The 26,866-nt window shown below is 37.4% G+C and overlaps 2 protein-coding genes across 5 annotated transcripts in view; both read right to left on the reverse strand.

Moving 5' to 3' along the window:
• Window positions 1-957: 957 nt before the first annotated feature.
• On the reverse strand, window positions 958-3,894 carry LOC132913901 (uncharacterized). Its single transcript, XM_060972557.1, has 6 exons — window positions 3,677-3,894; window positions 3,169-3,329; window positions 2,679-2,816; window positions 2,288-2,498; window positions 1,857-2,001; window positions 958-1,554 (listed from the first exon to the last, which is right to left on the reverse strand). The coding sequence occupies exons 1-6, from the start codon at window positions 3,768-3,770 to the stop codon at window positions 1,374-1,376; spliced, it is 930 nt and encodes a 309-aa protein (XP_060828540.1). The 5' UTR covers window positions 3,771-3,894; the 3' UTR covers window positions 958-1,373.
• A 5,456-nt stretch (window positions 3,895-9,350) lies between these two features.
• The window catches only part of LOC132913873 (protein kinase C-binding protein NELL1-like), an 88,084-nt gene continuing 70,568 nt past the window's right edge, over window positions 9,351-26,866 (reverse strand). Inside the window, exons 4-14 of one of the 4 annotated variants that reach the window (XM_060972486.1) lie at window positions 26,509-26,791; window positions 26,070-26,225; window positions 25,546-25,768; window positions 25,120-25,311; window positions 24,266-24,385; window positions 23,178-23,438; window positions 22,587-22,964; window positions 22,149-22,408; window positions 21,680-21,922; window positions 18,728-18,748; window positions 9,351-15,980 (exon numbers count right to left, since the gene is read on the reverse strand). In XM_060972486.1, the coding sequence (XP_060828469.1) occupies window positions 15,147-15,980; window positions 18,728-18,748; window positions 21,680-21,922; window positions 22,149-22,408; window positions 22,587-22,964; window positions 23,178-23,438; window positions 24,266-24,385; window positions 25,120-25,311; window positions 25,546-25,768; window positions 26,070-26,225; window positions 26,509-26,791 (2,971 nt within the window). In that variant the 3' untranslated portion in view covers window positions 9,351-15,146. Of the gene's footprint in view, window positions 15,981-18,698; window positions 18,749-21,679; window positions 21,923-22,148; window positions 22,409-22,586; window positions 22,965-23,177; window positions 23,439-24,265; window positions 24,386-25,119; window positions 25,312-25,545; window positions 25,769-26,069; window positions 26,226-26,508; window positions 26,792-26,866 lie in introns of all 4 variants that reach the window. The other 3 variants (XM_060972484.1, XM_060972488.1, XM_060972487.1) reach the window with 3 other exon arrangements.

Below are 26,866 nucleotides of genomic sequence, written 5' to 3' on the forward strand. Positions count from 1 at the left end.
TAAAATAGAATGTTATATGGCTTTCATAGATATTTAAAATCTCACATTTCCCAAAAGCGCTCTGACGATGAGTTAGGTTATATTTAGGTTAGGGTTAGCATGTCGTTAGAATTACAAATATCCATTCAAATTTAGATTTTTATGAATACGAGAAATAGAATCGTAATATCGAATATCGTAACGAGTTGCTATACTTAGGATATTTTACATGCTGCATTTGTACATTTGTTAATTAACTAGAAATATATAAAAATCCATAGTCCAATGATGATATAACATCGAGATTAATACATCGACTAGTAATGACGCAACGTTGAGACTACAGCGCGAGTGACGCTACATTGGCATCGATGACTCAATGCGTTTCAATCATTTTAGTATGAATTACAATAATGCTAAACCAACCCGATAGTTATATCGCGAAACTTAAAAAGGTTTGTCTTGCATATTTATGTGATATATTGTGTATTCTCGTTTGTCTATATCTAATATGTATGCAAATTTTATGCTAAATTTTGAAACAGAAATTACATAAAAAGATGGGAAATGGAATTTCGGTTGTCCAAAGTCCGTTTAACCGAAGTTCCGTATTATCCGAGTTGCTTTAATTTGTACCATAACTTGCTTTTTCTTTTTTTCTTCTTCCGAAATATTAATACAAAGAGTACGAAAGAGCAAACATAGTCTGGTAATGTGAAAGCAGTCGATTATACTTTCAATCGATTAAACAATTAATTAAACCTAAACACGTGTACAATATGACGTTGTCAAAATGTTTTCTATTATCTTATTATGCGATTTACGAACACTGATAAATCTTATCGTATTATCCGAAATAGCTGCATCATTTCGGATAATCGAGGTTCTACTGTAGTTTTTATGGCAAAAATTTATAGAAAATTCACGATATAATTAACAGTAAGAAAATAATTGATACTTGTATTTGGTAATATGCCAATTTTCTAATTTCACTTTATTTGAATTGATCCCACAGTTAATACAATTTGATATACCTTATATAAGTATTCCACGTCAGGAACTGTTAATATAAAAACTCCACGAAGCTTTAGTTTCTGAATATATGACCTAATACAGCAATTACGATAATGATACTAATTTGAAGATAGAGGTACACGAACGTGCCATCAGTTTTCGCTGAATAATATACACATTGGAAATGTTCTTTCTATCTCGGTTACGAGCAAGCATAATACGAGTGAAGTTATGATAAAAGTTAGCATATTTGATTTAACCTTCGTCTTGTCAGTAATTCTCAGCAGAAATGCAAATTAAACCGATTAAATAAAATCTCGTTTCATTAGGTATTAGCATCATATTTACAATTATTCAGAAACATAAGGAACACGACTTTTCTAATTGTCCGATTCGTTTTTCAGCGAATCGATAAGGGGGTTTAACAACGCCAGACTCGGAATATAAAAATCTGGGCAACACTCGTTGTTCATCACCGCCTCGTTTATTTTGTCCGTGCCCGTGTTGACGAACAATTTTTTAAATCCACACATAGCACCGAATTTCATATCTGTCTTTATCCTGAAACAGGAAAGGGAATAATTCATATTAGGCGATTAAAGGTCGAGCAATGATTCATCATAACATTAGAAGCAACATAAATTTCCTTTGGAAAATTGTAAAAACTAGGTTGAAGAAACAAAGACGGGAAAGGATATTAATCGATTGCTTGGAATTCCTAGTCGTGATGTTAAAAGCGGAATTCGATGACGTGAATTAATTGAACAAGTGTCCAAATGAAATGTTATGCAAAATGTTAACGCAACGTTACCTCTTAGTGAATTAACTTTGTATCGACACGGATTATACGAAAGTATACTTACGAGTCGCCGATCATTAAACATCTGCTTGGATCTTTCACGTTGCACATATCAAAAATGTAATTTTTTAGATATTCACTAGGCTTGGCAAATTCTAACGGTGTTCGTTTGCTCTGTCTGCTAATTAGATCGATCAAGGGACCAGAACCTGCAAATAAAGTAATTGTTGTAAATCCGTTATGTTTGTTAATTAATTTGTTGCCTATGTTTATACCTAATAGATGCTACTTTATTTAGTATTTTATTAAAAGGTGCGCGTGATGTAAATGGAATAACAAAATCGCGATAAATTAATTAGAAATTAAAAACAGTTAAAAGCGTTCGATTTACTCTACATATTTATCATAATATTTACAGCCGAAAAAAGAAAAAGATAAATATGCAAATAATAGGAAAGATGTCGATGAAGTTTGGTCAAACGTGTATGCAAGTACCTAAAATTTTCTTATTGCCATGATAAACGAGCCACTCATCTTTACAGCCGCATATATAAAGAACGTCTTTTCTATTCAAGCAAGAAATGGCTAATGCTAATCTTGTCCAATCACAGAGAAAACAGAAATCGACGATCACTGCTTTAATAGCTGGGTCATCCTCGATACCCTTTAGTCCTTCGTATCGTTTATGCTCTATGACCTGAGTTTTCTACAAGTAAATTTTAAAGATTAACTTCGTGACTGCATTGTACAAAACACGTTCGTATATCCTATAAATACATAAAAATCTGCAACTCGATAGGTAGTGAGATATATTTTTCGTAAATTTCCTTCTAAATAATTCGAAGAAATGTATATCTTAATCGTAAGTTTTGATAATGTTACTCACATCCTGTGGTACGAGTTTAAATCCATCGTTGATTAAAATTTGTCGGAATTGTGTCGTAGCAATCACGAAAGCTTCGCCCGTGAACTGAACCTTCTTCAGATACCAGCTAATCGTTTTCGCGGTGTTTATTATTTGTTTCTGTAAAACATTCGCCACAAAACGGAATACAAGATACGACAGAACAGAAAATTCTAAAGGGAAAATGATTTATTCAAGAGTAGGAGTTTCGTTGCATTTCTATTGTACGATTGTTTCGTATAACATGCATAGCATATCGAGAAAAAGTTTCCATAGATATTCAAATATGTGCATACATACATAAATTAGTTACCTACAATACCCGCCCTCGATACCGAATGTACCTACTATATTCTCGCACATCTATTTTACCTACAAATCCATATACTCCGTATACGTATCTTCGATAAACGATTTCTTCACGCACTGGCAAATAGAAATCGTCGTCAATAGTATCGAAAACAATACTCACCTCTTTGATATCTAATCCGTGTGAATCTAGTCGCTTATGGTAGTCGTCTATGCCTATGGTACTGTTATTGCTTATTAGATACAGCTGCTTGCCTAGTTCCTGTAGTTTACGAAGCGCGTGCGCCGATCCAGGGATCGGTTTGTCAAGATACCAAAGGACACCTAATGATACACGTCAAGTTATATATAATATAATCGTATGTGATTCGCCATATTGGTAAATAGGTGGTTGTCAAATTCTTCGTCTCGAAATACTCGAATATTTTTATGGAAATGATACTTAGCACCTTGTGTATTAGATACGTAATTTCCGATTATTACGACAATTAATACGAGACGTATTAATGTGAATGCATGAGGGTGCACAGTTTCTTTCGCAAAGCAACAAAATCAACAGAATTTAGGAACCGTTACATTGTAACGAATCTTGTAAACGAAAAATATTGGAAAAACTTGAAAAAGAAATGTCAATGTAAAATACTTATGAGACAGATAAAGTGAGAACTCGCCATCGCAATCCGATAAAACGATGTCGAATGAATCTAAAAACTCGCGCGTTTGCTCTTCGCTCCCATTTTCCAAGTTTATTGTACTGGTTGCCATGACGATCTCTTCAACACTGGTTGCTGACTGTGACTGTGACTGACAACTAGTTGTGATTGTGTATCACGTTAAGTTTAGAGCTTCACCGTGGACTGTGTCGAATGCTCGCTGTGACTCTACTGAGAAAACAATCTACTATCAGCAAGCCACCACCAAAACCCAAATATGTAAAATATTCGTGCCACGTGTGGCACCAGTTCATAATGCTCATAACATACACGACCTTTTATATGTATTTTTAACGTTATTGTACACATGGAAAATTTCTGAATAAAGCAAAGAAAAAAAGATATGCATGAATAATGACAAATCATGATTTAATGTTGGTTTCCTAGACTTGGCAAGTACATTCGACTAAGTAACGTATATAGTTCAAAATATCGAAGCATGTATTTAACGTAAAAATATACGAAGAAAAATAGTGCAGTGCGCACTATTGGAAATGACGAATTTCTTCCACTTTGCTACCATTTATCATAAAAGATATAACTTAGAAAAAACGAAGCTGGCACCCCGCTGGGGGTAGCCACCCACATGCTATATTTATTTTTATTTTATTTTTTTTTCTTCGCCAACAAGATATAACACTTTGCCAAATGTCCATAAGGACAAATTGTAAAATAACCAAAATAAAATAAAAAAAAAAAACTTTGCTACCATTTAACTAGCTGCATATCTATTTCAAATCTCAATTACAACTTACAGGCTACAGTATTTAACAACAAAGAATGATCGAGAAACGAAATTTGGACCTGTTAAATAAAAATACTAAAAATAAAATATTATTAAATTATCGCAAAGGTTTAATGTAAATAGGAAGTCTTCTTCTGCTAATTTACTGTTATTTTTTAGTATTTTAAATGCATTTATTATTTACAGTAATGATTATTAAAACATTAACAGTCAATTTAAGTTTTATAACTTTATTTAGATACTATGACCTTTAAATACAAATTTATCTTGTTTTTCAGTTGTTATTGATTCAAGTTACCGTCTAGTTTGTATTCTTGTCCATTGTTCGACAGTTAAAAGACGCGAACTCAATAAGGCCATGACACATGTTACCTAGTCACATTCACGAAGAAACTAAAATTTATTAATAAATTCCGGATAGAGCAAATGTAAAGCTCGATATTTATTTTAAAGCAATAAATTATTTCATGTTAAATTATTTATGCACTGGTATGTAAACTGCCATGTAAACAAAGCACAGTGTTGTTGTCGTTGTAAAGGACGTTGTCTTCCATCTTTAAATCTATGGTGATTTGGGTCCTGAAAAATATTTGTCAATACCTGTGCTGTGTTTGAACTTGACAAACACTTATTGATTCGATAATAATCGATGTGCGATCTTTTGTCGCGAACTTACAACAGCTTGGATATCAAAAATTATGGGGCAAAAGTTAACATACCTCTAAAATTTCAAATCTTATCATCAAATATATGCTTCTATATTTTGAATTAGTCCTAGTTCTTAATCCAATTTACAAAATCTAAACCTATGAAATCTGAGAAAAATATAGAGAGATATATAAATATATGAAACGTGATATTTATTTTAAGGGACAAAATAATTCTACGTGGTCTTCCAGAAAGTAATACCGGGTTTGAGATAAAAACAATACGAATGCGTTTTAAAATGATTTCCTAACTTATAACTTGTAACGTGTGCATATACTAATATTTTTAGAATTTGTTCAGCATTCTAAAAGTGTAAAAGCGTTATCGGCGAGATTTTCAATTCACATTGTCAGTCTAGACGTGTAATACAATAACGATATTGAATATTTAAACACAAAATTTTGTCTGGCATATGTCAATACATGAATGGAACCAGGTGAACTTCTATGAATACATTCTATAGTTCCATATGGCTTCTGTATATATCACATACTGTCTGATCGTTTATCGTATATATAATTTTTGCTTTGTTCGTATGAACTTTTATAAAACATTGATTATATGTACTTGTTACTAAACTTTCAAGGTAATTATACAAATGTTTCTAAATTAAAAAATTTATTTAGTCTTGGACAAATGCTAGAAGAGCTTTCGAGGGACAAAATTTAAGCACCTCGTTCTACTATCGTTAACCGTAGAGAAAATGAACGAAACTGAAAATTTATCTACTTGCATAGAAGGAGAAACACCCAGAAGAGGAGGATTGGAATAACAATGGAACACGTTTGGGTTAATAGAATTTCAATTTATTAAGTTTTTTTCCCTAGCCGTCGGTGTCTTGATTCTCATTTACAAAGGTATTATATGACTGTAGTGGTAGTTTTACTAATAAATCGACGATGGTAGCAATCAATTCAATAACCGTAATCATAATAATAATAAGAATAACCATAAGAATTAGAATAATAATAATTAATATATTAATTCGAAATCGTATCTTATAATCGTCGTCTTTGTCATTTCTTGACATGTTAATGATTAGATGTTTATCGCTCGATGGCGAGTCGCGCTCGACTCGAAAAGCCAAAACTAAAGACAGGAAGAATGGATCGAAACAAAGGTAGAGATAGATACGAAGTAGAGAAGAGGAAAACCATCTTACATATTCACAACGATGAAATATGATATCTGTCAACGTAAAATTGTGTATAATCATAACCTGACTAGAAAATCAACTTCCTTGCGCTCTTAACACGGCGTTACCGTACAATAATTCGTAGGCGAGGGCGGATCCATTCGATGGTGGAGAGAAATGGCGGGAAACGCTGACGTATTCAAAATGATAATAAGATTTATTGGCTAAAAGTAATTAAATGTAATTACTCTGTATAATCGGGACTGTATTGCGTCAATAGCGACTCAGCGATGGTATAACGGTAGAAATTGAAAAATTAAGTTACCATTCCCTCCAGCCTTTGTCATCACGAAATTGGATCCGTCCCTATTTCGTAGGCTATCAAGTTAAAGTTGTACACGTACATAGAAACATTCGTCGCACAACAAGCATGGGAACACGTGATGGACGTCGCCATGGAATATTTCCAACGATTTTGATAAGCTAATACAGGTCGTTTCGTATTTCTTCGCCCTCATTTCTCTTCTTTTGATTAAACGTGACTTGGATGACCCACTAATCAAATTGTTATTAAACGATCTTTTAGAAATGAAAATGTTCAACGTTTAGACTGATACATAGTGATTTTCGAGAGGATAAATGAATTTGGTGAGCCATCGATGAGATAAAAAGAAAACAAAGCTGTGGTTATAGTAACTGCTTTTTATTTGTCCGGGCGACGCTCGAAACACGTTTTTTCTTTTTTTTTTTTCTTTTTCTTTTTACCATATAGCTTTCTAGATTCCAAGAATCCGAGATTTACACATAATGTTCGTTTACACTTCCTTTCTGCACCAAGCCTCAGTCCACGACCGACGTAAAACGCTCGAGATAATCGTTACACGCTGTTACAAGCGATTTCACGACCAACAGGAAACGAATCGGGCCCAAGAATCGTTGTTCCGTTAACCCTTGATCGTATTTTCTTTAACCCTTTATAGGTTTAATTTACAGTCGTTAAATGTTAGATTAACGCTATAATAATCGAGACTAAAGCTAGGCCCTGTTCTATCACAGGACCGTTTAATAAGTCACCGAGGTTAACACTTTCGTTTAATATTAAGGTTATGTTATATACCGAACTATAAGTGAAATTTCATCTGAACTCTAGGGTGAATTAAGTTTCATTTCTCTCTTTTAGGCTATGTATATATCGCAATAGGATTAAGTTTAGGCCTGAGTTAAGTCTTCGTTTACCTTTTTCGTTTCGAGTCTGAATGAGAAACTTAGACTAAGTATGGTGTCTTTAAGTTTGGGATTAAGTTGAGCTAGGAACTATGGTCTATAGAGGGCCAACAAGAATTTTCAGTCAGTCGATCACCTTGGACGACACGATCGGTTTCGCATTGGTCAGAGCAGTCTCATGATTATACGTGGGTTAATCGTGAGCAATGGGTAGAAACGAATGTTCTTCAGTTCGGCCAGAGAACGTTTCGTCGAGGAGACTCGATACTGGCGACTGAAGGAAGAATAGGGGGAAGGGGGAGGAAGGACAAGATAGGTAGAGATGATGAGCCTAATGTTAGTGACATGACTTCGTGAAGTCGGTAGAATGTCAGAGATCTTTGAGACTATCGTCTTAAGATAAACCTCTCTGATCCTTTATACTCGTCTATAAACTTACATCGATCTAATCTATATTTCACACAAATTTCGTCCACAACGATTCCTATAATTATTCCACCAAATGAAATATACATATGTAGATCAATCAATGGAGTATAAAGGATCGTACCATTGTGACGTACACATTCACAATTCCATATAGCCAAGTAAAGCCAAAGTAACGTTCAGAAAGTAACTCGGAGATTATGTCCACTCCTAACACGTTTGTCTAAGTCGACTCGATGAAAACAGCGGGCTCGAATGTACGGCAGTCGAAGGGTGATCGGTACACACTGGAAGAACGAGGTTCTACGTTTCCCATTCGTATAGTTCGACTTCGTTTACCGACGTCACATCACCAGGTAGCGTACACCTATATGCAAAGGGCGGCGCAGGCGCAAGCTCTCGATTTCGTTCCCTTTCGATGCCTGTCTCTCGATCCGCGATCCACGATCTCGATCGATGTGTACGATGAACAGAAATGTCAACTAAAATAACCGGACCCCATTCGATATCGCATTGTGCCCGTCTAAACGACAGTAACAAGATTTTTTTGTAGTAAATAGACGAGTTACAATGTTAATTAGTAGAGAGTTTGTAGTTAATAATTAGAAACTTGACGTCCATTCGACGTGTCGGTCGCCTGTTTCCTGATCGGATGATCGAATGAACGAAGATGACGATGATAGTCCCGGCAGTGACGATTGCGCCAGCCACTAGCACGTGTATCGAGAAAGGTAACACTAGCAGCCGTTCGCTTGGCTCATCTGATTCGGTGTCGCGTGTGGTTGCACTCGACTGGCGCTCGGCGGCGCTGCGATCGCTCCAATGGCCGCGAAACGCGGTAATTATAAATCTGTGCGATTATACGAAAGGCAAAAGTTACAAAAAAAGATGTTTCATTCTATAGAGAAAATACTTTGAAAGATGTGAAGTTCAAAACGATGCTGCTTCGACGTAATCAGCTTCTCGAAGCGACATGTTTGAAACTTTTTTTGAAAAGTATCCAGGTGGATACTTCTAGTAAATCACGTTTGACTTACTTTTACGTAGGTTTCATACAGGCCACGGAAGGCGATGCAGATGCTACCGATCGCACACGACGAAATCGAACGAAATAGTGACGATGACGGTAACAATTAGTGCCAGTAGGTAGTAACGGTAGAGTAACATTCTACGTGTTAGCACAGATTAAAACTGGGACTAGGCTGGCTGTAGTTTAGATCCTCGTTAATTCTCCTTTAATTTAAAAGCGCTTACTAGTTAGTCGTTGTGTAGTTAGTTACTTCGGTAATAAGTAATTAGGCGTTAACTAACGATAGTCAGGAGTAACATGGTAAACTGTTATTAATAATTAGGTAACACTATAAAAGAAGTCCACTGGCTGATTTCTCTCGCTGTTCTTTTTTTTTTTTTTTTTTTTTTTTTTTTAACTACTTTTTTCCTCTTCTTCTTTCCATGAGGATATCCGTAGTTCATTTTAGAGCTTCTTTTTTCTTCTTTACTTCCCTTTATATCCTGTCCTCTGAAGGTAGGTCTAACTACATACCATCGTTACCGCTTGCCGATCTTTCGCTTCAATTCTTTTTTTGTGTTTTTCTTTTTTTTTCTGTGTGTGGGGCGGGGGTCAAGTTCATTCAAAGTACGAAGAGCAACGAGTGAACACTATACAATTAGATTCACTATGGCACGCGATATTAACGCTGCTTATCGCCGCCCTGCTTTCGGATATCTACCTACCTACCGACTTATATCTTCTACTTATCCTATCTACCTCATTACGAGACCTGGCCTGTCTTTCTTGGCTATCTTGCCTAATCGAACGAAGGACAACGTGCGGATAATGGTGTACGAATACCACGTTGCCAGATTTAATGTCAATTCCTCAGGAGATACTTATGATTACGTTATGGCGTTCAATGATTTTAAAAATACTCTTTCTTAGAACTTGAATACCTCAGAACACTTTTGTAAAATAGATATTATTTCGTGAATTAGGCCAAACTGATTTTGTTCTTCTCCATCATATGAAGGTGAGATGTAAAATACGAAGTGAGCTAACCTGTCACTTAACCCTGAAATACTATAGCGAAATACTGCATTCCCACTCATTTTTATTTCAGCTATTCCTAAAAAGATTCTAACCTCTTTGTTACTTATGTCATGCGTATAATTTTCTAAAGTAAGAGGACTAAGACTATTTTGTAATAGATTTGTTTGAAATGATTGCTGTAATCTTGTAAACCTAATCTCTATTTTTATTGAGTTCCATAATCTGAACTTAGTTTGAAACGTTGCCCGTAATATTTTAAGTCTAACCTCTATTTTCATTGATTCTCAAGATCGAAATATTGGTTTCTAGTTACGCCATATTTAACGTTAGAGCGGTTATGTAGCATTGCAGGGTTAAAGAAGAAATTTTCAAAGTCCTGAAACTTAGAGTTTACGATCTATCGGGCCAAGCAGACTTTCTCGAACGATCTTAGACTACGATACACCAGGATACGAAAATATCATTGGAACAAATACTGGCAACGAGGCATTCTGCTCTTCTCTTCTCCTCTTCTCCTCTTCTGGCCACGCGAGATTACATCTAACGAAGTTACACCTTTAATAACTAGTATCGTCTGTAATAATCGACGATCCCCTTCAGATATTTTTCATCATCTTTTGTGCCAAACGCATTTCCATCTTATATGTAATATTTAGGCTCGTCCTTCCCCGTGTTCTCCCCGCTCCTCGATATTAATTCGTCGTTAAATGCTTAACACAATTATTTATCGATAATACAATAGGTAATACGATTCTATTTATTTATCAATTAATTGTATGCTAGTTTACGATACGACGCGCCGATCTCTTCGTCCCGTTCTCACCTCGAAACTCTGAGGAACGTTGCGAAGCAAGCGGGAGAGAGAGACAAAGAGAGAGAGAGAGAGAGAGAGAGAGAGAGAGACAGACAGACAGCAGACAGAGACAGAGTAAGTGTGTGTGTTTGTATGTATATAATAATTTCTAGATCGATTCAGAGAGAGAGAAAGAGAGAGACGAAAGGCAGAAAATACAATTTTGGTCTAGATTTTGGAAAAGTTGATAATAGTTATGAATTTCGATTGAAATAATTGGAGACCAATGCCTCGAATCTCTCTCTCGTCGTCGTTCATTAATAGATTCATGTCAAAAATGTTAGTACTGGTGTCATTAAGATGTTAATTCATAGTAATTGAAATCGCACGGCGAATAGCCTCGGTTGTATAATACTTGTTTGTGTATATTGTGTATGCATGTATGTATAATACGTCTCACTAATAGGTTTTTCACTCTAACAATACACATCCTATATACAATGAGAGCAACGCAGTGTGTTCATCGATCAGTTGCTCGACAATGACGATTAATTTACCATTTGCTCGACCCAATGCACGCTTCTCCGTTCATTTATCGTTTATGCAAGTGTATTGTATTATGTACCCCTTTATATAGCACGCGACGAAGCGCACGAAGCTCGTTGTCCAGTTCTTTTTATCTCGAGGAACTAATAGCGATCTTCTCATTTTCATTTCAGCACCACGATGGAAAAATTATACATTCTTGTGTACAAAAAGTTGGAACGAATTGTCGCCACTTCGTACACGTGCTCGGAGCTTTGACGTCGCGTGGCTAGCCACCATCTTGTCTCGACGAATTCGTTGTGTCACGTGATCAATGAGATACAAAATGGCCACCTTATCCAATTAAATTTCACTGTTACGATTGAAAATATTCTTTAAAATTTTCGCTGAAGATATCTACTCTAAAGGGAAAATCAGAGGAAATCCGTATTAACGAATGACAGATAAATAGAATGACAAAGGGCAGCGGCCACGCGACTCGTGTCGACAGTTTTACGTTAATGAGAATCCTCCTTCAAACGTGGAGCAGCACTGATACCGCGCGACTAATAGGAGCCTTCTTCACAAATTAAGCCATATGTTATTGCACATTGAACAAACGATTACGAATGCACGTTATATGAGTTCCTCTCAGCACGCTTTATACTTCGCCAGGAGTCTATTTATTAATTAATTAATTTACCCGAGTGCTTCACTTTTTTTCTCTCATTTCCATATGTATACGTACATGTGTATATAAGTATATTCCTGCCTCCTCTTCATACTGTACCATACAGGAGTTTTAGACCATCTATGTTATTGACCTTGAAGTAATTCCTATATATGTTGTCACATGAAAATGGATTTTTAGATATTTATTTCATGACATTGCTAGTTAATGATTCTGTCTTAAATTTAGAATATTACAGAACATACATATTTTGGACAATTTCAAAACATCAAAAATGACATTATGTATATATAAAAGTGCGAATTAATTTTTTAAAAATAACTATTATTGTTATAGGAATAATCTGAAACTTAATTGTTAATAATTATTATTACTAATTCTTACTTTAAATAACTTAAAAAAGAATGAAAATAATAGCAAATATTCTTATATTAATTCACAGAAACAAAACACTTCTAATTGATAGATGATCTAAGACTTTTGCACAATACTGTATATATATATTCATTCATTTATTTTAATTATTTATCCACATCTTTCTTTGTTCGTTTATTTATATATATTTATATATTTATATATATATTTGTGTTTCTCTCATTTTAGTGCCTACTTATTGTTAATCAAGGAGGAATGTAGTCGTAGTGGTCGCGTTGGATTGAGCGAGCTAAAGAATCGTTCGAGGGAGCCGGCACGTTCATCGTCCGGTGTAAAACTAATAGTTGAACAAGAAACCCAATTGCATCAATGAAAAATTAGACATGTATTCTCCATTTTAATTCCAAAATATGTGCGAAAATGCCTACATATATTGAACTGCTTGAAATAGATTTAAATCGACCTGACTTCGATTTGTCACTAGTAATCTAACCTCGAACGTTTCTAACCTGTTAACCGGATCATGCCTTAATCAGAGTGTCCTGTAGTCATGAAATTAGTAGTTGATATAGAGAAAGTACCCAATTTCTAATTTTAATTCTGCGAAACAGAAATGTGTTGTAATTTATTTTCAGTGGAAATGAAACGACATATTAAAATAATGAATGCGTAAGTAAAAAATTTAATAATGAAAGATTGGAGCTTAAGATAATTTAATCCGCCTTTCGTCTCATTTAAGAAGTCTATGAACTTACTTAATTTGACTGAAAATTATTAAAAATTATTGAATAACACATATGTAGCATAAAAAATGCTTCATACGAAATTTAATCATCAAGTATTAAGTGAAAGAATTAAGTGAAAACTGGAAGAAGTAGATAAACACGTCTAATCTTTCATCGCGTAAATAGAGCCAAAGTTGAATGGCTAGTGAATCCGCGGAGGCACAGGTTGCGCTCTATATGACTCGATGCGTGTGGATCAGGCATAAACCAATCAGCGTTTTAGAACCAGAGAAACTGAACCGGCCTGTAATGGTTGTTTAGAAAAAATGACATCGCTATCTCTCTCTCTCTCTCGAAGTCTCCGCGAGAATCGGAATCTCAAAATTACCCTAATACATAACGATGACTCTTAAATGATAACGTTTCAAGCGTAAAGACTATACGACGTTTTTTATGTCCATTTCTTTTACCTTTAATTAATCGTCTTCATCCTCGCGAAGAAAACAGGAGCTCTATAATATCCATACGATAGCTTTACAACAACCCACGGTTGTATATCGCGTCACGAGATATGATCCATACAATATTCTTTTTTTTTTTTTTATTACGTGTATACGTACGTGCATTTTTATAATCGACAAGATCGATCTCGATTCACATCGCTCTATAAATAGAATCGTCAATATTTCACGCGTGATTCCGTATATCGAATATACATCACGTATATATATATACATATATATTTGTATATATTAATAGTAATATATAGTATATATACATACATATACATATATATTAGTATATCTTAATAAGTATATTACGGAGCTCTTCTATATTTAGTTCAATTATTATTTCCTTGCTCTTCTCATTGGGATAATTCAATTCCTTACGATAAAGTACTAATTTCTATCATTTTACATTTTCCTCGTCTTTCGCTTCGCCGTGGAAGCAGAAACACGATATTTAAATTACATTAATTACGTAATTACAGATTAGATTTCCCGCTGGCGAAACGACGACAAGACCTCTTTGTTTTTCTCTTTTTTTTTTTCCTTTTTCCTGTTTATAACTTTTATAAGGCCCAAATATTGTGCGCTACCTGTTCAACATGGAAATTACGCCAAAAAAAAAAAAAAAAGAAAAAGGAGAAAAGAAAAGGAATCGCGAAAGCGTGTGATTCGGTGCTGCTTTGTGTTGAGAGAACGCCCCGGAGGACACCGCGCGTCATGGGTTCAGTTTCTCGATTCTCTCTCACTTATGTGTTATGCTTGACCCATTTAGTCAGATGCGAGGAAAGACGCTTCGTCCGATCTACGACCAACGACAACGATGGACTCACCCTACGTTGTCGTTCGATCTCTTTCGAGGACAAACGTAAAGAAACCAAGCAGAGGGAGCGCGAGTCGGGTCCGCGTACGTCATTACTAACAGAAGATCGGACAAGTTTTCTGATGTTGGCAAGCTCATGATTTTGGCACACCTAACATTCCCCAAAAATGCAATCGGTCGATCGTTTTCCTCGCTGAACACCGTGTCCTCGAAGCGTCGAGCTTGGCAGACCTAACCTAGACCTATCGAAGCTCGAGTATAGCCTCTTTCTGTCGTAACTCAAGTCAGCCAACCACAGACCACGGATGATGGGAAATGTCCATTAATAGACGATCCAATGATACGCGGCGATCCCTGGAAGCTGGGCGAGGATCGATCTCGTCGAGGAAACTGGACGTTTTCTTCCCTAATATCGTCATCTTCGTTGTCTACGATCGTCGACAAATCAAACGGATTTAGAACTAGAATCCGTTTGTTATGCTCTTCTGTGTTACTTCGTCTCGTAGTCGGTTTTCTCTTATCTCGTTTAGTGCGCTCGTTTCCCTCGACGACACCCTCAATCAGGCGATCAGGTGACCATGGAGAACGCTTCTCCGAACTCGCTCCTACGTCGGGCCACAGCCCACATTTGCCGTGCTACACCCCCTGGAATGCGTTGCCAGTGTTCATTTCTTTCTCTTCTAGCTGTCCACAGAAGCGTCAGCCTCAGGTGGCGTCACTGTCACGCGCCATAGACTCCCTGACCTCGCTGCGCCGGTGGCGTCCTCCCGTCGGCGACGGTTGACGGTAACCGCTATTCGCGACCACGCTCTCGCTGGTGGCACTGCTGCTAGTCGAGACGCTGTCCGCTTGTGGGTCGAGGCTGGCGTTAGAAGGCGCCAGCATCGCGAGAGATGGCGAGGACGACGAAGGCGACGACAACGAGGGTGAGGAGGAGGAGGAGGTGGAAGTGGAGGACGCATTGGTACGTTGACGCAAACTGCCGAGACCTTTGGAGGACTTGGTACGTTGACGTCGCGACGTAGACGCCTGTGCCTTGGCCTCGTGCTTGACCGAAGCCTTAATCGTCGTCGTCGACGACGTCGACGTGGATGTAACGCGTTCAGGTGTCGACGACGTCGTCGCTGCTCCAGAAGCCAGCTGGTACCTGGCTGTCGGTAGAACTTGTTGTTGCTGTACTTGCGCTCTGGCGCGATGATCGTCCCTGTGTTGTTGGGATGGACTTGGCAGGCTGTTCTGCAAAGCCCAGTGATCTTTTCTGATGGTAGACCCACCAGTGGCGACGTTGTTGACAGACGAGGAAGAAGACGAGGCCGACAGAAGGTAGGTGCTGGTGATCGATGTTGCACCAGCGGAGGTGGAAGCGGTAACCGCTGATAGAGCTGCTTCCGGTGTATCGTCAGCCATCGGTGACCCCGCAGGGCTCGGTAGACCGCGTATGACAGGCTCAGGAACAACGACTGGAGGACGTTGCTGCTGCCCGTTGCTGCCCAGATCGCCAGCGCAGCCGTAATCGTAGCTGCAGCATAGCTGCCCGTCCTACGGAGAGGTTCGTTGGATACTGGGTTAGCCAACGGCGGAATGAACCAAGCGACTGTATCGTGTTCGCCTGACTTTCGCTCTCTTCCGTTTCTTTTTTTTTTTTTTTTTTTTTTTTTTTTATTTATTTTGTCCTTTTTTTCTCATTTTTACGCAGTATCCGTACGTGGGTATTCCCCCGTCCGCGTGAAAAGTCTTGGCACGCGCGTGCGTGCTGCCATCTGTCAGGTGCGCGGTGCGGTATAAAGGATGACCAGAAGCGGGAAATTCAAATTGAGCAAGGGGATTCTGCTACCTGCGTTGTGGTTGCGTTTTCGTCTGATTAGCAAGTGTCTTTTGCAGATTTTGAAAGACGGTGCACTATTTTCGGCGTGAATCTGAGTTTGTGAACGTGTGCACAGCTACGTCATGATGTTAAAATGTTACACAGCTAGAAGTAACTTTATAGATGGATAAGAAAATACTTGTCATCAATTTCTCATGAAAGAAGCGTATAACGAATGAATCCGCGAGTTGAGAGAAGTCGTTACAGATGTCACCCTGGTCGACTTACGACATTGATCCAAGACTTTTCGCGTCGCTTGGGGGGATACTCAGGTAATCCTCCACATAATATGTAATTCATTGTTTAATTGAAACCGCATACGTCGTTCTGTTGTGGTGAAAATCCACGTCCTCCATTCGCAGATGACCCAGGTTCGACAGCCCTTTCCTCTCGACCGTGCACGATCGGTAAAAATGTTGGATTTTACGAGCACAAATTACAAGGACTCGACTCATGACAATCATGCTCTGACATTCGGGGGTCAAAACAATGAATTTCCATAGTATGTATCTGACACCTTGACGACATCGTGTCTAGGTTACCACTACTTCCAGCTACGATTCTGACAGAAATCAATTTTATTGTCAAATCTTACGTTTTATAATTTTTCGTACACTGTAAGAAGTTTCAAAGCAAATCTGAAATTTGTTAAAATGTGCTTATCGAGAAAAATAGTTTTGAAGATGTCATTTGAAAATTATAGGTTCGGTCGCATGAAACTTATAAATTTGGTTTGTCCTAAACCATCAGATATGACCTTCCTTATTCTCACATCCTTTTTTTAATTTCTTAATTCTTAATTTCGTTTTCTTGTTTGTCAGAATCGTTACAGGACAACACTCGATAGACAGAGAGAAAGAGACTCTTGGTGCTTCTATCGAATTTCGAATGCAGATCAGAGAAGGGTGCAAAAGAGGCTCAAGTGTAACGAAACTATAATAATAATAAATAATAGTAATAATAAGAACAATAATATAATAATAATAATAATAATAACAACAACAACAGAAAGACAAAAACGAATCAAAATGCAATCTGTGTGTGTATGTGTGTGCGCGTCTGCATGTGTGTAAGTGCGTGTGTCTGTATGTGTGTGCGTGCGTATCTGTCACCACGTGTGTCGTGCGCCCGACCGATACCAAATATGTAGGGAATTTCGATTTCTTTCTCTTCAATTTAACGACAATGCATCTTCAAATGTGCGCTCTTTGAATCGAGTGATTTTGACGTTAACTGAATTATAATTAGTTAGAAAATAACATGGGGTGAGTCGGTGCATGCGTATCCATTGTAAACGTGCATTTGACTACCTTAATTGACCTCGAGGATCGTACATTTCTTGATCGATCGATCGACGCAACAATAAATTTTTTAATTACGACAATTATGACATAATAGCTTGAATATTCTTCTTTCCTCGTAAACTACGCAGTTGAATAATACTAAAGTTAACTCAAAAGTAGCTAAAACTCTGTATATTTATTCTTGTATATTTTTATCATTCAGAGTAACTAATTTTCATTTTTTTTTTTTTTTTATAATGAATAAATTTAACTTTGGTTGAGTTCGTAATTTTACAATATTTGGCATTGATGTTTAAAAACATTACGAGATAATAGTATAGTATTTTTATTCGTGTCAAAGGCAATTTCATATTTATAAAAAATGGTCCTCGGATCGATCAAGAGTAATTCTGATTACAATTTTTAATACAAAACATGCGTACGTGCTCGCGATTCACCCTGAGAATTAGATCTTCTTGCCACACGTCTATGCCACACGCTGTCATATAGATCATCCAAATATACTCATCTGCTAGTGCTTTATCAGCTGTACCAACTTTGCCCAGAAAAGTACTAATGCAAAGTTATCGAATAACCAATAGAAACATCGTCACACAATTATTCTGATTTCAACTTGATTCACATCTAAAGACTTGCAAGTCTACACGTGGCATAGACGACCAGAGTGGGTGTAACCCAACGCAAGAAAAAGTTGAGAAATTGGAAGCCTGGTGACCAGCGTGCGGCGATCAACGAACGCAAGAGACCTCTATGAACGAATGAACCAGATTACTCCCTCTAGTGGATTCTAAACGAACGTTACAACACAGAGAAATGTAAAGTTTCAAACGAAGATACAAATAAGAAGCGAGTGGAATTGGGGCAGCGATAGCTATAGTGGAAGAGGAGAAATAAAGTTACTAATGTGCTATTCGATAAAGCAGGCAGAAGGAAAACGAAAGCATTTGAGAGCTCGTGGGCGCTTAAATAAGTGACAAGTAAGAAACAGAAAAAAAAAGATAGAGAGAAAAAGGCATTAATAATAAATAAAAAAGAAAAAGAAGAGGCGGGTAGAGAAGATTATAGGTGAGGTAGAAGTGACGTGATTACCGATGCACACAACACGCGCTATTGCTCACCAATTGGGCGCAGTACGGCACCTGCAAGGATACCCATCGTTAGGCTAGTCAGGTTAGTCATTCACGGCCGATGTGTGTATTTACGTATGTTATGAAATGGCATGGAATATTAAGAATTTTCGCAGCATGATTATATTATATTATATTACAGCATACGTTTTCATTCTTTCTATGTTAATTAATAGGTATCTGCTCAACACATCAGCTCATCTCTCCTCGCCGATTCATTTTAAACATATTACCAACTTAACCACGTTTTCTCTTTGAAAAGCTCCATATATCACTCTAGTTACTTTTACTGGTTCTTCTTTTCCCCCTTTTTTTTTTTTTTTTTTTTTTAATTATGGGTTATCAAGCTATATTAAATATTACGTTAAATATATTTTATATTAAGGACTGTGGTATTATAATGTTGTTAGTTTTGGTTTTTTTAATAAGATAGATTCTAATGAATCGACGAGGTCGAGGTCATGCTACACTCGGTCGCAATGAGATATAGGATCCACTCTCGATTAGTCGTTGTCAGGCGAATATGTATTGAATACGATCCATGCAGGGCCGACCCGAAGCAGTGAAAGTTTTCAGTTCGAATCTCACGAGAATCGGACGAAAGTTGAATCAGAGCTTAACATCTTGCGCGCGCGATTTGAATTATTTCTCGCGGCAGTGTTCAATTTGTGTGAGACCTAAAACACCATCGTTAAAGTTCAACGCAAGCTAACTGTTTATTTAACGAAAATTATTCCATAGATTTCTTAAACAATTTTTAAGCTATACATATTTGTATATATTTATAATAATTCAAGCTATTTAGCATCTGGTTTATACAGTGAGCGAGGGTTAAACGAAAAAAAAAGAATAATTATACAATTGATCAAATCAACTGTTACTACAAAAATAAATATATAGATATATATATATTATTATATATAATAATATATATATAATTATATTATGTTATATATATATTATTTATATATATATCAGTATATAACAACGATAACGTTAACATTAATAATGATTCTCGTTTCTACGTTACGTACAGCACGTGATTACTTTGATCATTAAATAAACATGCATAGTAAATACATTTATGTATATACGGTGCCGAATTAGGAATCTCGTCTTTCTTATTTAAAGTGAAGGACTAGTAATAATAATAATAACAATGAACACTGCCGCGTGCAAGGCAGCCAACGAAAAAACATTACACATAAGAATAGTCTAGGCTAACTTAGGGACGCCCCTGAACGTGTCTCGTACGCTGGTATTGCCAGAACAGATAGATCCAATTGAAGTAATTTACATATGGTGAACACAGCTATAAACAATTCACATAATGGCAAGAACTATAGCACGACGCAATAGTTAGCTCACGCCGAGAGAACTTATATTTACAGAATTAAAATTTTGTTCAAGAGAGACTTCGTTCAGCCTTTGAAGTCAGGGTGTCGATAATCCATACTTTTATCTACTCTAGATTATGTTAGCCTTAGACCTAAATTACGTTACATTAAGGTCGAATCTTTCTCCTTTTAAATTCTAGATTAGGCTAATTGCTAGCTTCAAACAAATTTTAAATTCAGTTAAGTACTCTAAGTCCAGCTTACATCTAGACTAATTCCAAGTTAGATCTAAATATAACAGTTAATTTACGTTTTAACTAAGCTGTAATTGAATATTAGTTGGATTTAGTCTAAGTGTGTGACTAAGCTGGATTAATCTAAGTCTTGTGTGAGTTAGGACTGTACTATATATCTATGACAAAGTGAGGTTATGGGACTCATGAACTCGTAGATTATACTTATACTTCAAAGACTTTAACGAAAATGAGTGGAATATTTTTAATGAAATTTTTTTCTCTCAGCGTACGAAAGAGCAAGATTTTATTAGCGCAGATAGCCTTGCAAGAAGTTGATTCGCGTTATACACACCGCAAAAATAAATGGCATACTGGAAATAAATGACAGTCAGTATATAGGTACCTTGTATTATAGGGTTACCTACTGACACTGTAAATAAATGACAGCGAGACGAAAACACAGAAATAAAAGAGTGAGAAAAAAAAATATATATATATATGCTGACACGTGTGACTCTAATTAAACACGTGGCGGATGTTATATTGCGAAGCTCGAATCTCTGAATCAATTAAAATTATCAGCTACGATTATTCTTTTATATACTTTGCACAAAAAGTTAATAAAATAATACTTTCTAGTTAATTAAAAAATATTAGTAAATATATTTACAATTATTTCATGATTTACATGTATCTTAAATTAACCACATCAATACTGATGACCGTTCATGCAAAATGCAAGCGATGTTAGTTCAGCGTTTGAGTTTACTGCAACTGAAGCAGAAATAGAGATAAGAAGAACAGAAGAATATTATATTAAAGAAAATGTTAATCCGCCACGTGTGTTATGTACATCAATGTTTTTAGAATGATCGCCTGCCGCACAGCAACTGGTCGCGCCTCGTCGTAACATGGTGAACGTAATTGATTAGACGCATGACAGAATCACGGCTAAATGAAGGCGACATTTAGTTTTTTGGTTATTTACTGACCTTGAGCTCTTGATTTCGCGGGAAAAGAGAGCGCGGTAAATAGAAACTTCTGGCCACGATGCTTGTCTAAAGCGCCATATTTGAAACGTCCTCTATATGTTACCAGAAGAGAATTCACTGAACAGTATCTTAATATAAACTACCAATTTTTATTGAATATAGGAGACATTAGTGTATAAAAAAAAGTAAAAGAAGAAAGAATACTCCTACGAAAATTTAATATAAATCAACAATTTCATCGCTATATCATCTAGGCCATAGTTCCTCCATTATAATTCGCGAATCTCTTTCCTCACGGACCCCCCTATTCTATCCTGCGATACTGATGTTTTGTTCCTTCGTTCCCCCGACGTGATCGAGGCCAAACGTCCCCCTTACCTTGCACTCGCACGTGGTGCACTTGTCATTGGGATCCTGCCAGGAGCTGCCACTGTCGTGGATAATCCCGGAATAGCTACAGGGTCGTGGTCCGGTCATTACTGAGACGGAAGTGCCATTTCCAGGCAATTCTCTCGCGCAGGGATCATCTTCGCAACGAGGACAACAATCCCCATCCTCTGTCACAGGGTTCGAGCAGGTTACTGGTGGACACTCCATCTGCCAGCAGTCTATTTCGCCATACTGTAACATATCAGATAGTGATTTTGTCAAGATCTATGTTCATTTGAGATGATCGTCAACGAAAACAAATAACACTGAATTTCATTACACTACAAAAGATGGAATTTCGTGATCATTTGGAATCCGCTTTTGTATATTGTTTGAACAATATGTATTGTATTTTATAATAATTGTTCTATAAAGAATAAGGGGTTAGGTTAGCAATTTTTGAGGTTAGTGCTGTTACCAGGCATTCGCAAGTCTGACACTGGTATATCCATCGTTCGCCACTTCTGAAGACTAGGTGATGAAGCTCTTGATGTCTGCAAGAGGCTGCAGGATCACATTGCGGACAACATTTGTCTTTATGACTTCCGGGGGCGCTGCAGTCGCATATAGGGTCTTTGCATGTGATGACGCCATCTTTACAAGTGCATCTTCTGCAGGGATTCCCAGCTGGCGCTAGAGTCTCTCCGTTTTTCACCTCTCGATTCTCGAACCAGCAACCTGTTAAAGATACAAGTATTTTTATTCTATTTTTAAATATTTCTCGAACTCTTCTCATTGAAGTTCAATGAACAACGAGTATTTTGCATACTTGACAAAAAGTGAGCTATTCTTAAAAGAAGAGGGTAAAATAAATTAAGATGTAATATTACATTTCTACGCGAAAATATACACTTACTCAGCCTACATTCCTCCATAGTGCGATTGTCCTCCTGAACTGGACAAACACATTCATAACCTCCTTCGGTATTGACACATTTAGCACTAGGATGACAGGTGTGTCTCCTTTCGATCGTTTGATCATTGCACTCGTCGATATCGACACACTGCGTACCCTGAGTACTATCGTGGAGGGCGCTTCTGTAACCTGGCTTGCAACGACAGTAGTACCAACCGGGCATATTGAAACAGGTTGACGATTGATGGCATCGATGCAAATCACTCGCACACTCGTCGAGATCTAGTTCACAACTGTTGCCGATATAACCACGACGACAGGAACACCTTCCTGGCGCCACGCACTCGCCACCATTTTGACAGGTCTGATTGCAGACAGCTGAAAAGAACAAAGAATTCTTATAATGATGTATAAGAATTATTTTGCCTTTCTGGAAGATTCTCTAGTTTTGTGCTATTTAAACTGAATATTTTATCTCCTTTTCTTTGCTTGATCATATTTGACCAAAATCAGTTGCAGTAAAAACTGGAAAAATCTTTAGGATAACATAACACGGGAAAATGAAACAGGAGGTTAAAGAAACAAACATACGTTTGCACGTGTAACCATCGCCAGTGTAGCCATCCTTGCAGATGCAATAGTAACTTCCCGCAGTGTTGACGCAGGTGGCGTGTTCGTCGCACGCATGATGACCAGTCGCACACTCATCCAACTCGGCACAGTTGAACTTGTCTACTCTGTGATAACCCGGAAGACACTCGCACGTATAAGAACCGATCACGTTCACGCATTTTGTGTTCGCGTTACAGTGATGCCCTTCAGAACCACCTTGCTGCTTGCATTCATCTATATCTGTAGTGCCAAAGTATTTATTTAATTATTCTAAATTAATTTCCTCTGTTAGGTGAACTTTTAGATGACCTTGAGCAAAATGTAGCTTATAAACGAATTTAGTGGTAACTTTGTAACTTAATAAACCATCTGAGTGATGGACTCTTATAAACAACTTTAATTTAATAATTTTGTGAACATTTTCATCAAGATCACTTAAAGTTCAAAGCGATGGTGATAACCTTTCAAGGACCAAAAAATAGCTTTGAGGGATGAATATATTTATTTTTATTATAGAATTGCGAAGACGTTTGCCTGTACTTTATTTTAATGCATACGTAAACTATGAATACACGTTATAGCACGATGCTCTTTTGAAACTCATTAAACCGCCTATCAACACGAATTTCGTGTAGTTATCTACAGACAATAAGGCGAAAGCCGATTCTAATCTGACTGTAACAGAGACATGAACGCAACCATGTTACCGCAAATCTGTAACCGCAATCGTCGACGATCTGGTTGTTCGACGTGGCCATCGACAAAGCCACGAGTAAGCAAACATGTTGGGATTGGCCACGTGTGCACCAACATCGATCCTCTACATATTTTACGGCAGAGGATCGATCGACGCGAAGCATCGCGATCAACCTGCCATCTCGGCAAGTTCGATCGAACTGAAGGTTTTCAAGCACCGTTCAGATTAGTCAAGTTACTCGAATCAAGTAACTTGAATTCGAGCAACTTAACTAATTTGCACGTTGCTTCAAACGTTGACATAAAGAAAAGGAGCATGAGAAATAGAAAGACGAAGAGGGAGAAGGAGAAGTTAGAGAAGCATTAGGTACCGTGACAGTTATGACCATCCCCCTGGAAACCGATATCGCAGTGGCAGGCGTACGTTGTCTGCAGGTTCAGGCAGGACGCGTTAGCGTGACACTTGTGGCCCTTCGCGCAGTAGTCCACCCCTGGTTAAATTGGGTTAGCCAGGCGGATGCAAAGACAGTTAGAACATTCGATTATTGACATTGGATCAGATACTTTTCGACCTCAGGCTCAGTTTAGTTCGCTCGCCTTACATGCCATTCGACATGCTTTTATATGATAGCAGAATATAGAGAAATTTTCTTCCAGGGATATTTTCGTATATGATGTGAGTACCATGGAATGACATGCAGCGTTTTGTTTACTAGTAGTTATGGAGTTTTAGTGCTGAATTACGATTGAATTATAGCATTGAGTACAATCCTTGGCAAAATTTATGATTACTTATAAAATTTATTATTATTATGATTTATGACTATATAAAAAACATTTAAATTAAGGAAGCGAGAAGAGTAAGAAATTGGAAATTTCTGGCATTAATTAATTTATTATCTTTTTCAATTCCATTATATTACTAGAACTAGTATCTTTCAATATTTTTAATATTACCAATGTTTTCTCCACGGATTGTACAATTAGTAGCTTAATCGAATACTGTATGGTACAAGCGAAATTTTATAACTGATTTTTATTAAAATGTTAAAATAAACGTCACTGAGTAATTAAATATTATCATCGTCCGCTAAACATGTATGATCGTGATTTACTGTCAGCTGGACGTTGATGAATTGTCATAAACAGCGAAGAATATTGATCAGTATAATAATTACCATAAAATATTTAGTTATTTGAAATATGCTTGTTTGGATAACTGTACCTGGACAGAACTTGCAGCATTCTTCTGCCACACTAATCTGCTCGCTCGGTGGACAGGGCAGTGGCGGACATCTTGTTTCCGTATCGAACCTCTGGCAGGTGAAGCTGCCGTCGAAACAGTCACATTCTACGCACTGTTTCGGCGAGACTTTCTCACCGTGATCGTAAATAACTCCGTGCAAATAACATTGTTCTAAGGATAATAATTAATCAGAGAAAATTAGTAAATAATAGGCGAAAAATGGATTTGCAAACTACTCTGAAGCTGTTTCCACAATTTAGATAATACGAAAATTAAGATTCGACAATTATACGGAATTGAACTCTCGTAATTATGCAATTAAATTAATCTTGAAAAATTTGCTAATTAAGATTTAAAAATTATACAGAGATTAATATTACCATTTGAGTGTAGTAGAATACATACTTAAGCAAGTGGGACAGCACTGTCCCTGAGAAATGACAGGATTCTTGCAGGTGACAGGTGCACAGGGTGTCGGTCTGCACTCGATCTCCCCATGAACGCAGGAACACTGTTGGCAGCCCTTCTCCCAGGTCGCACCATCCTCGTGGACGGTGCCGTTTGCCCTGCATGATTTTTGGCACTCGCACTCCTCCACTCTGCTTATCCTGCCCTCTGCAGCGGCTAGCTAAAAGGAAGGACGTGAATGAGCGAATACAACGATTGTCTAGGGACTTTTAAAGTAAACCCCTAAATTAGGCAGATATTTAAATATCTATAGAAAAGTTTTAAAAGCCAACCTACTAATTAAAACTAAATCTGTAACTGACTCAATTTTTCCTACTTTCTCTGATAGGAGATCCTTTGGATAGTAGGATTTCTTTAACCAGAAAGATCCTCAATTATATTCAGAAATGTTAAGGAATATAAAGATTCGCAGTCCAGTCATGATTGTAACAAATTTAACCAGACCACTGCTGACTACTCACCCTATGCGTCAGCTCGTTAAGGTTATGCATCAGCTGTTCCACCGTGTTTTGTAATATAGAAAATTGACCGCAAGTGGGACATGATGAATCAAGCTGAGGACACTGTGACAGGTAGCCATGGGGGCCTGGTATCAGCTGCACATCCTGCAAAGCACCCTGTGGCGCGAAAATCGTACAAACTTATCTCAGTTGATTGAAATTTCAAATTCTTAAAACATTATAATTACATTCCGTTTTTTATTTTTCGTCTCTAATCAATTAGAATAGTAATTAGAATTGTATCGAAGGAAAGTATAACCTCGCTGAAGGATCTTAGGAAGGTTATATTTGTATTTTATTAAGTCTTGCTAAAAATAAAAGATAAGACTTTTAAGTCTTGAGATTTTAGGACAGGAATGTGGGTAAGAGAAACGGAATTAAGAAGAAGAGGAGGTCGTACCTTAAAGAGAAAGTGCCTGGCGTTTCTCTGTCCAACCCAAAGTTGAAGCTGTGGCAGAGTGAAATTGGTGTCAGGTGGTCCAGGCCTAAGCAGCCGCCTGTACAAGGGATGACAGTCGACGAGCAGCTCGACCTGCGAGCCGCTTACACTGAGGGCGACCTTGTGCCAGGCGGCATCAGCCAGACGGAAAGGAAACGCCTCCACGTGGACGCTACCGTCCCGGCGCGATACGTAGTGAAGTCGAAGCTCGTCCTTACGGCCGCTGCTCTGCAGCTCCAAATATCTGCGAGTTCATAGAAAACAGTCTGATCGAATCCCGAGTCATTGAAGTTACTGGCCATTCTATTTTAATCTAATA

Source organism: Bombus pascuorum, chromosome 14 (genome assembly GCF_905332965.1).
Source record: "Bombus pascuorum chromosome 14, iyBomPasc1.1, whole genome shotgun sequence".
Lineage (NCBI taxonomy): Eukaryota > Metazoa > Arthropoda > Insecta > Hymenoptera > Apidae > Bombus > Bombus pascuorum.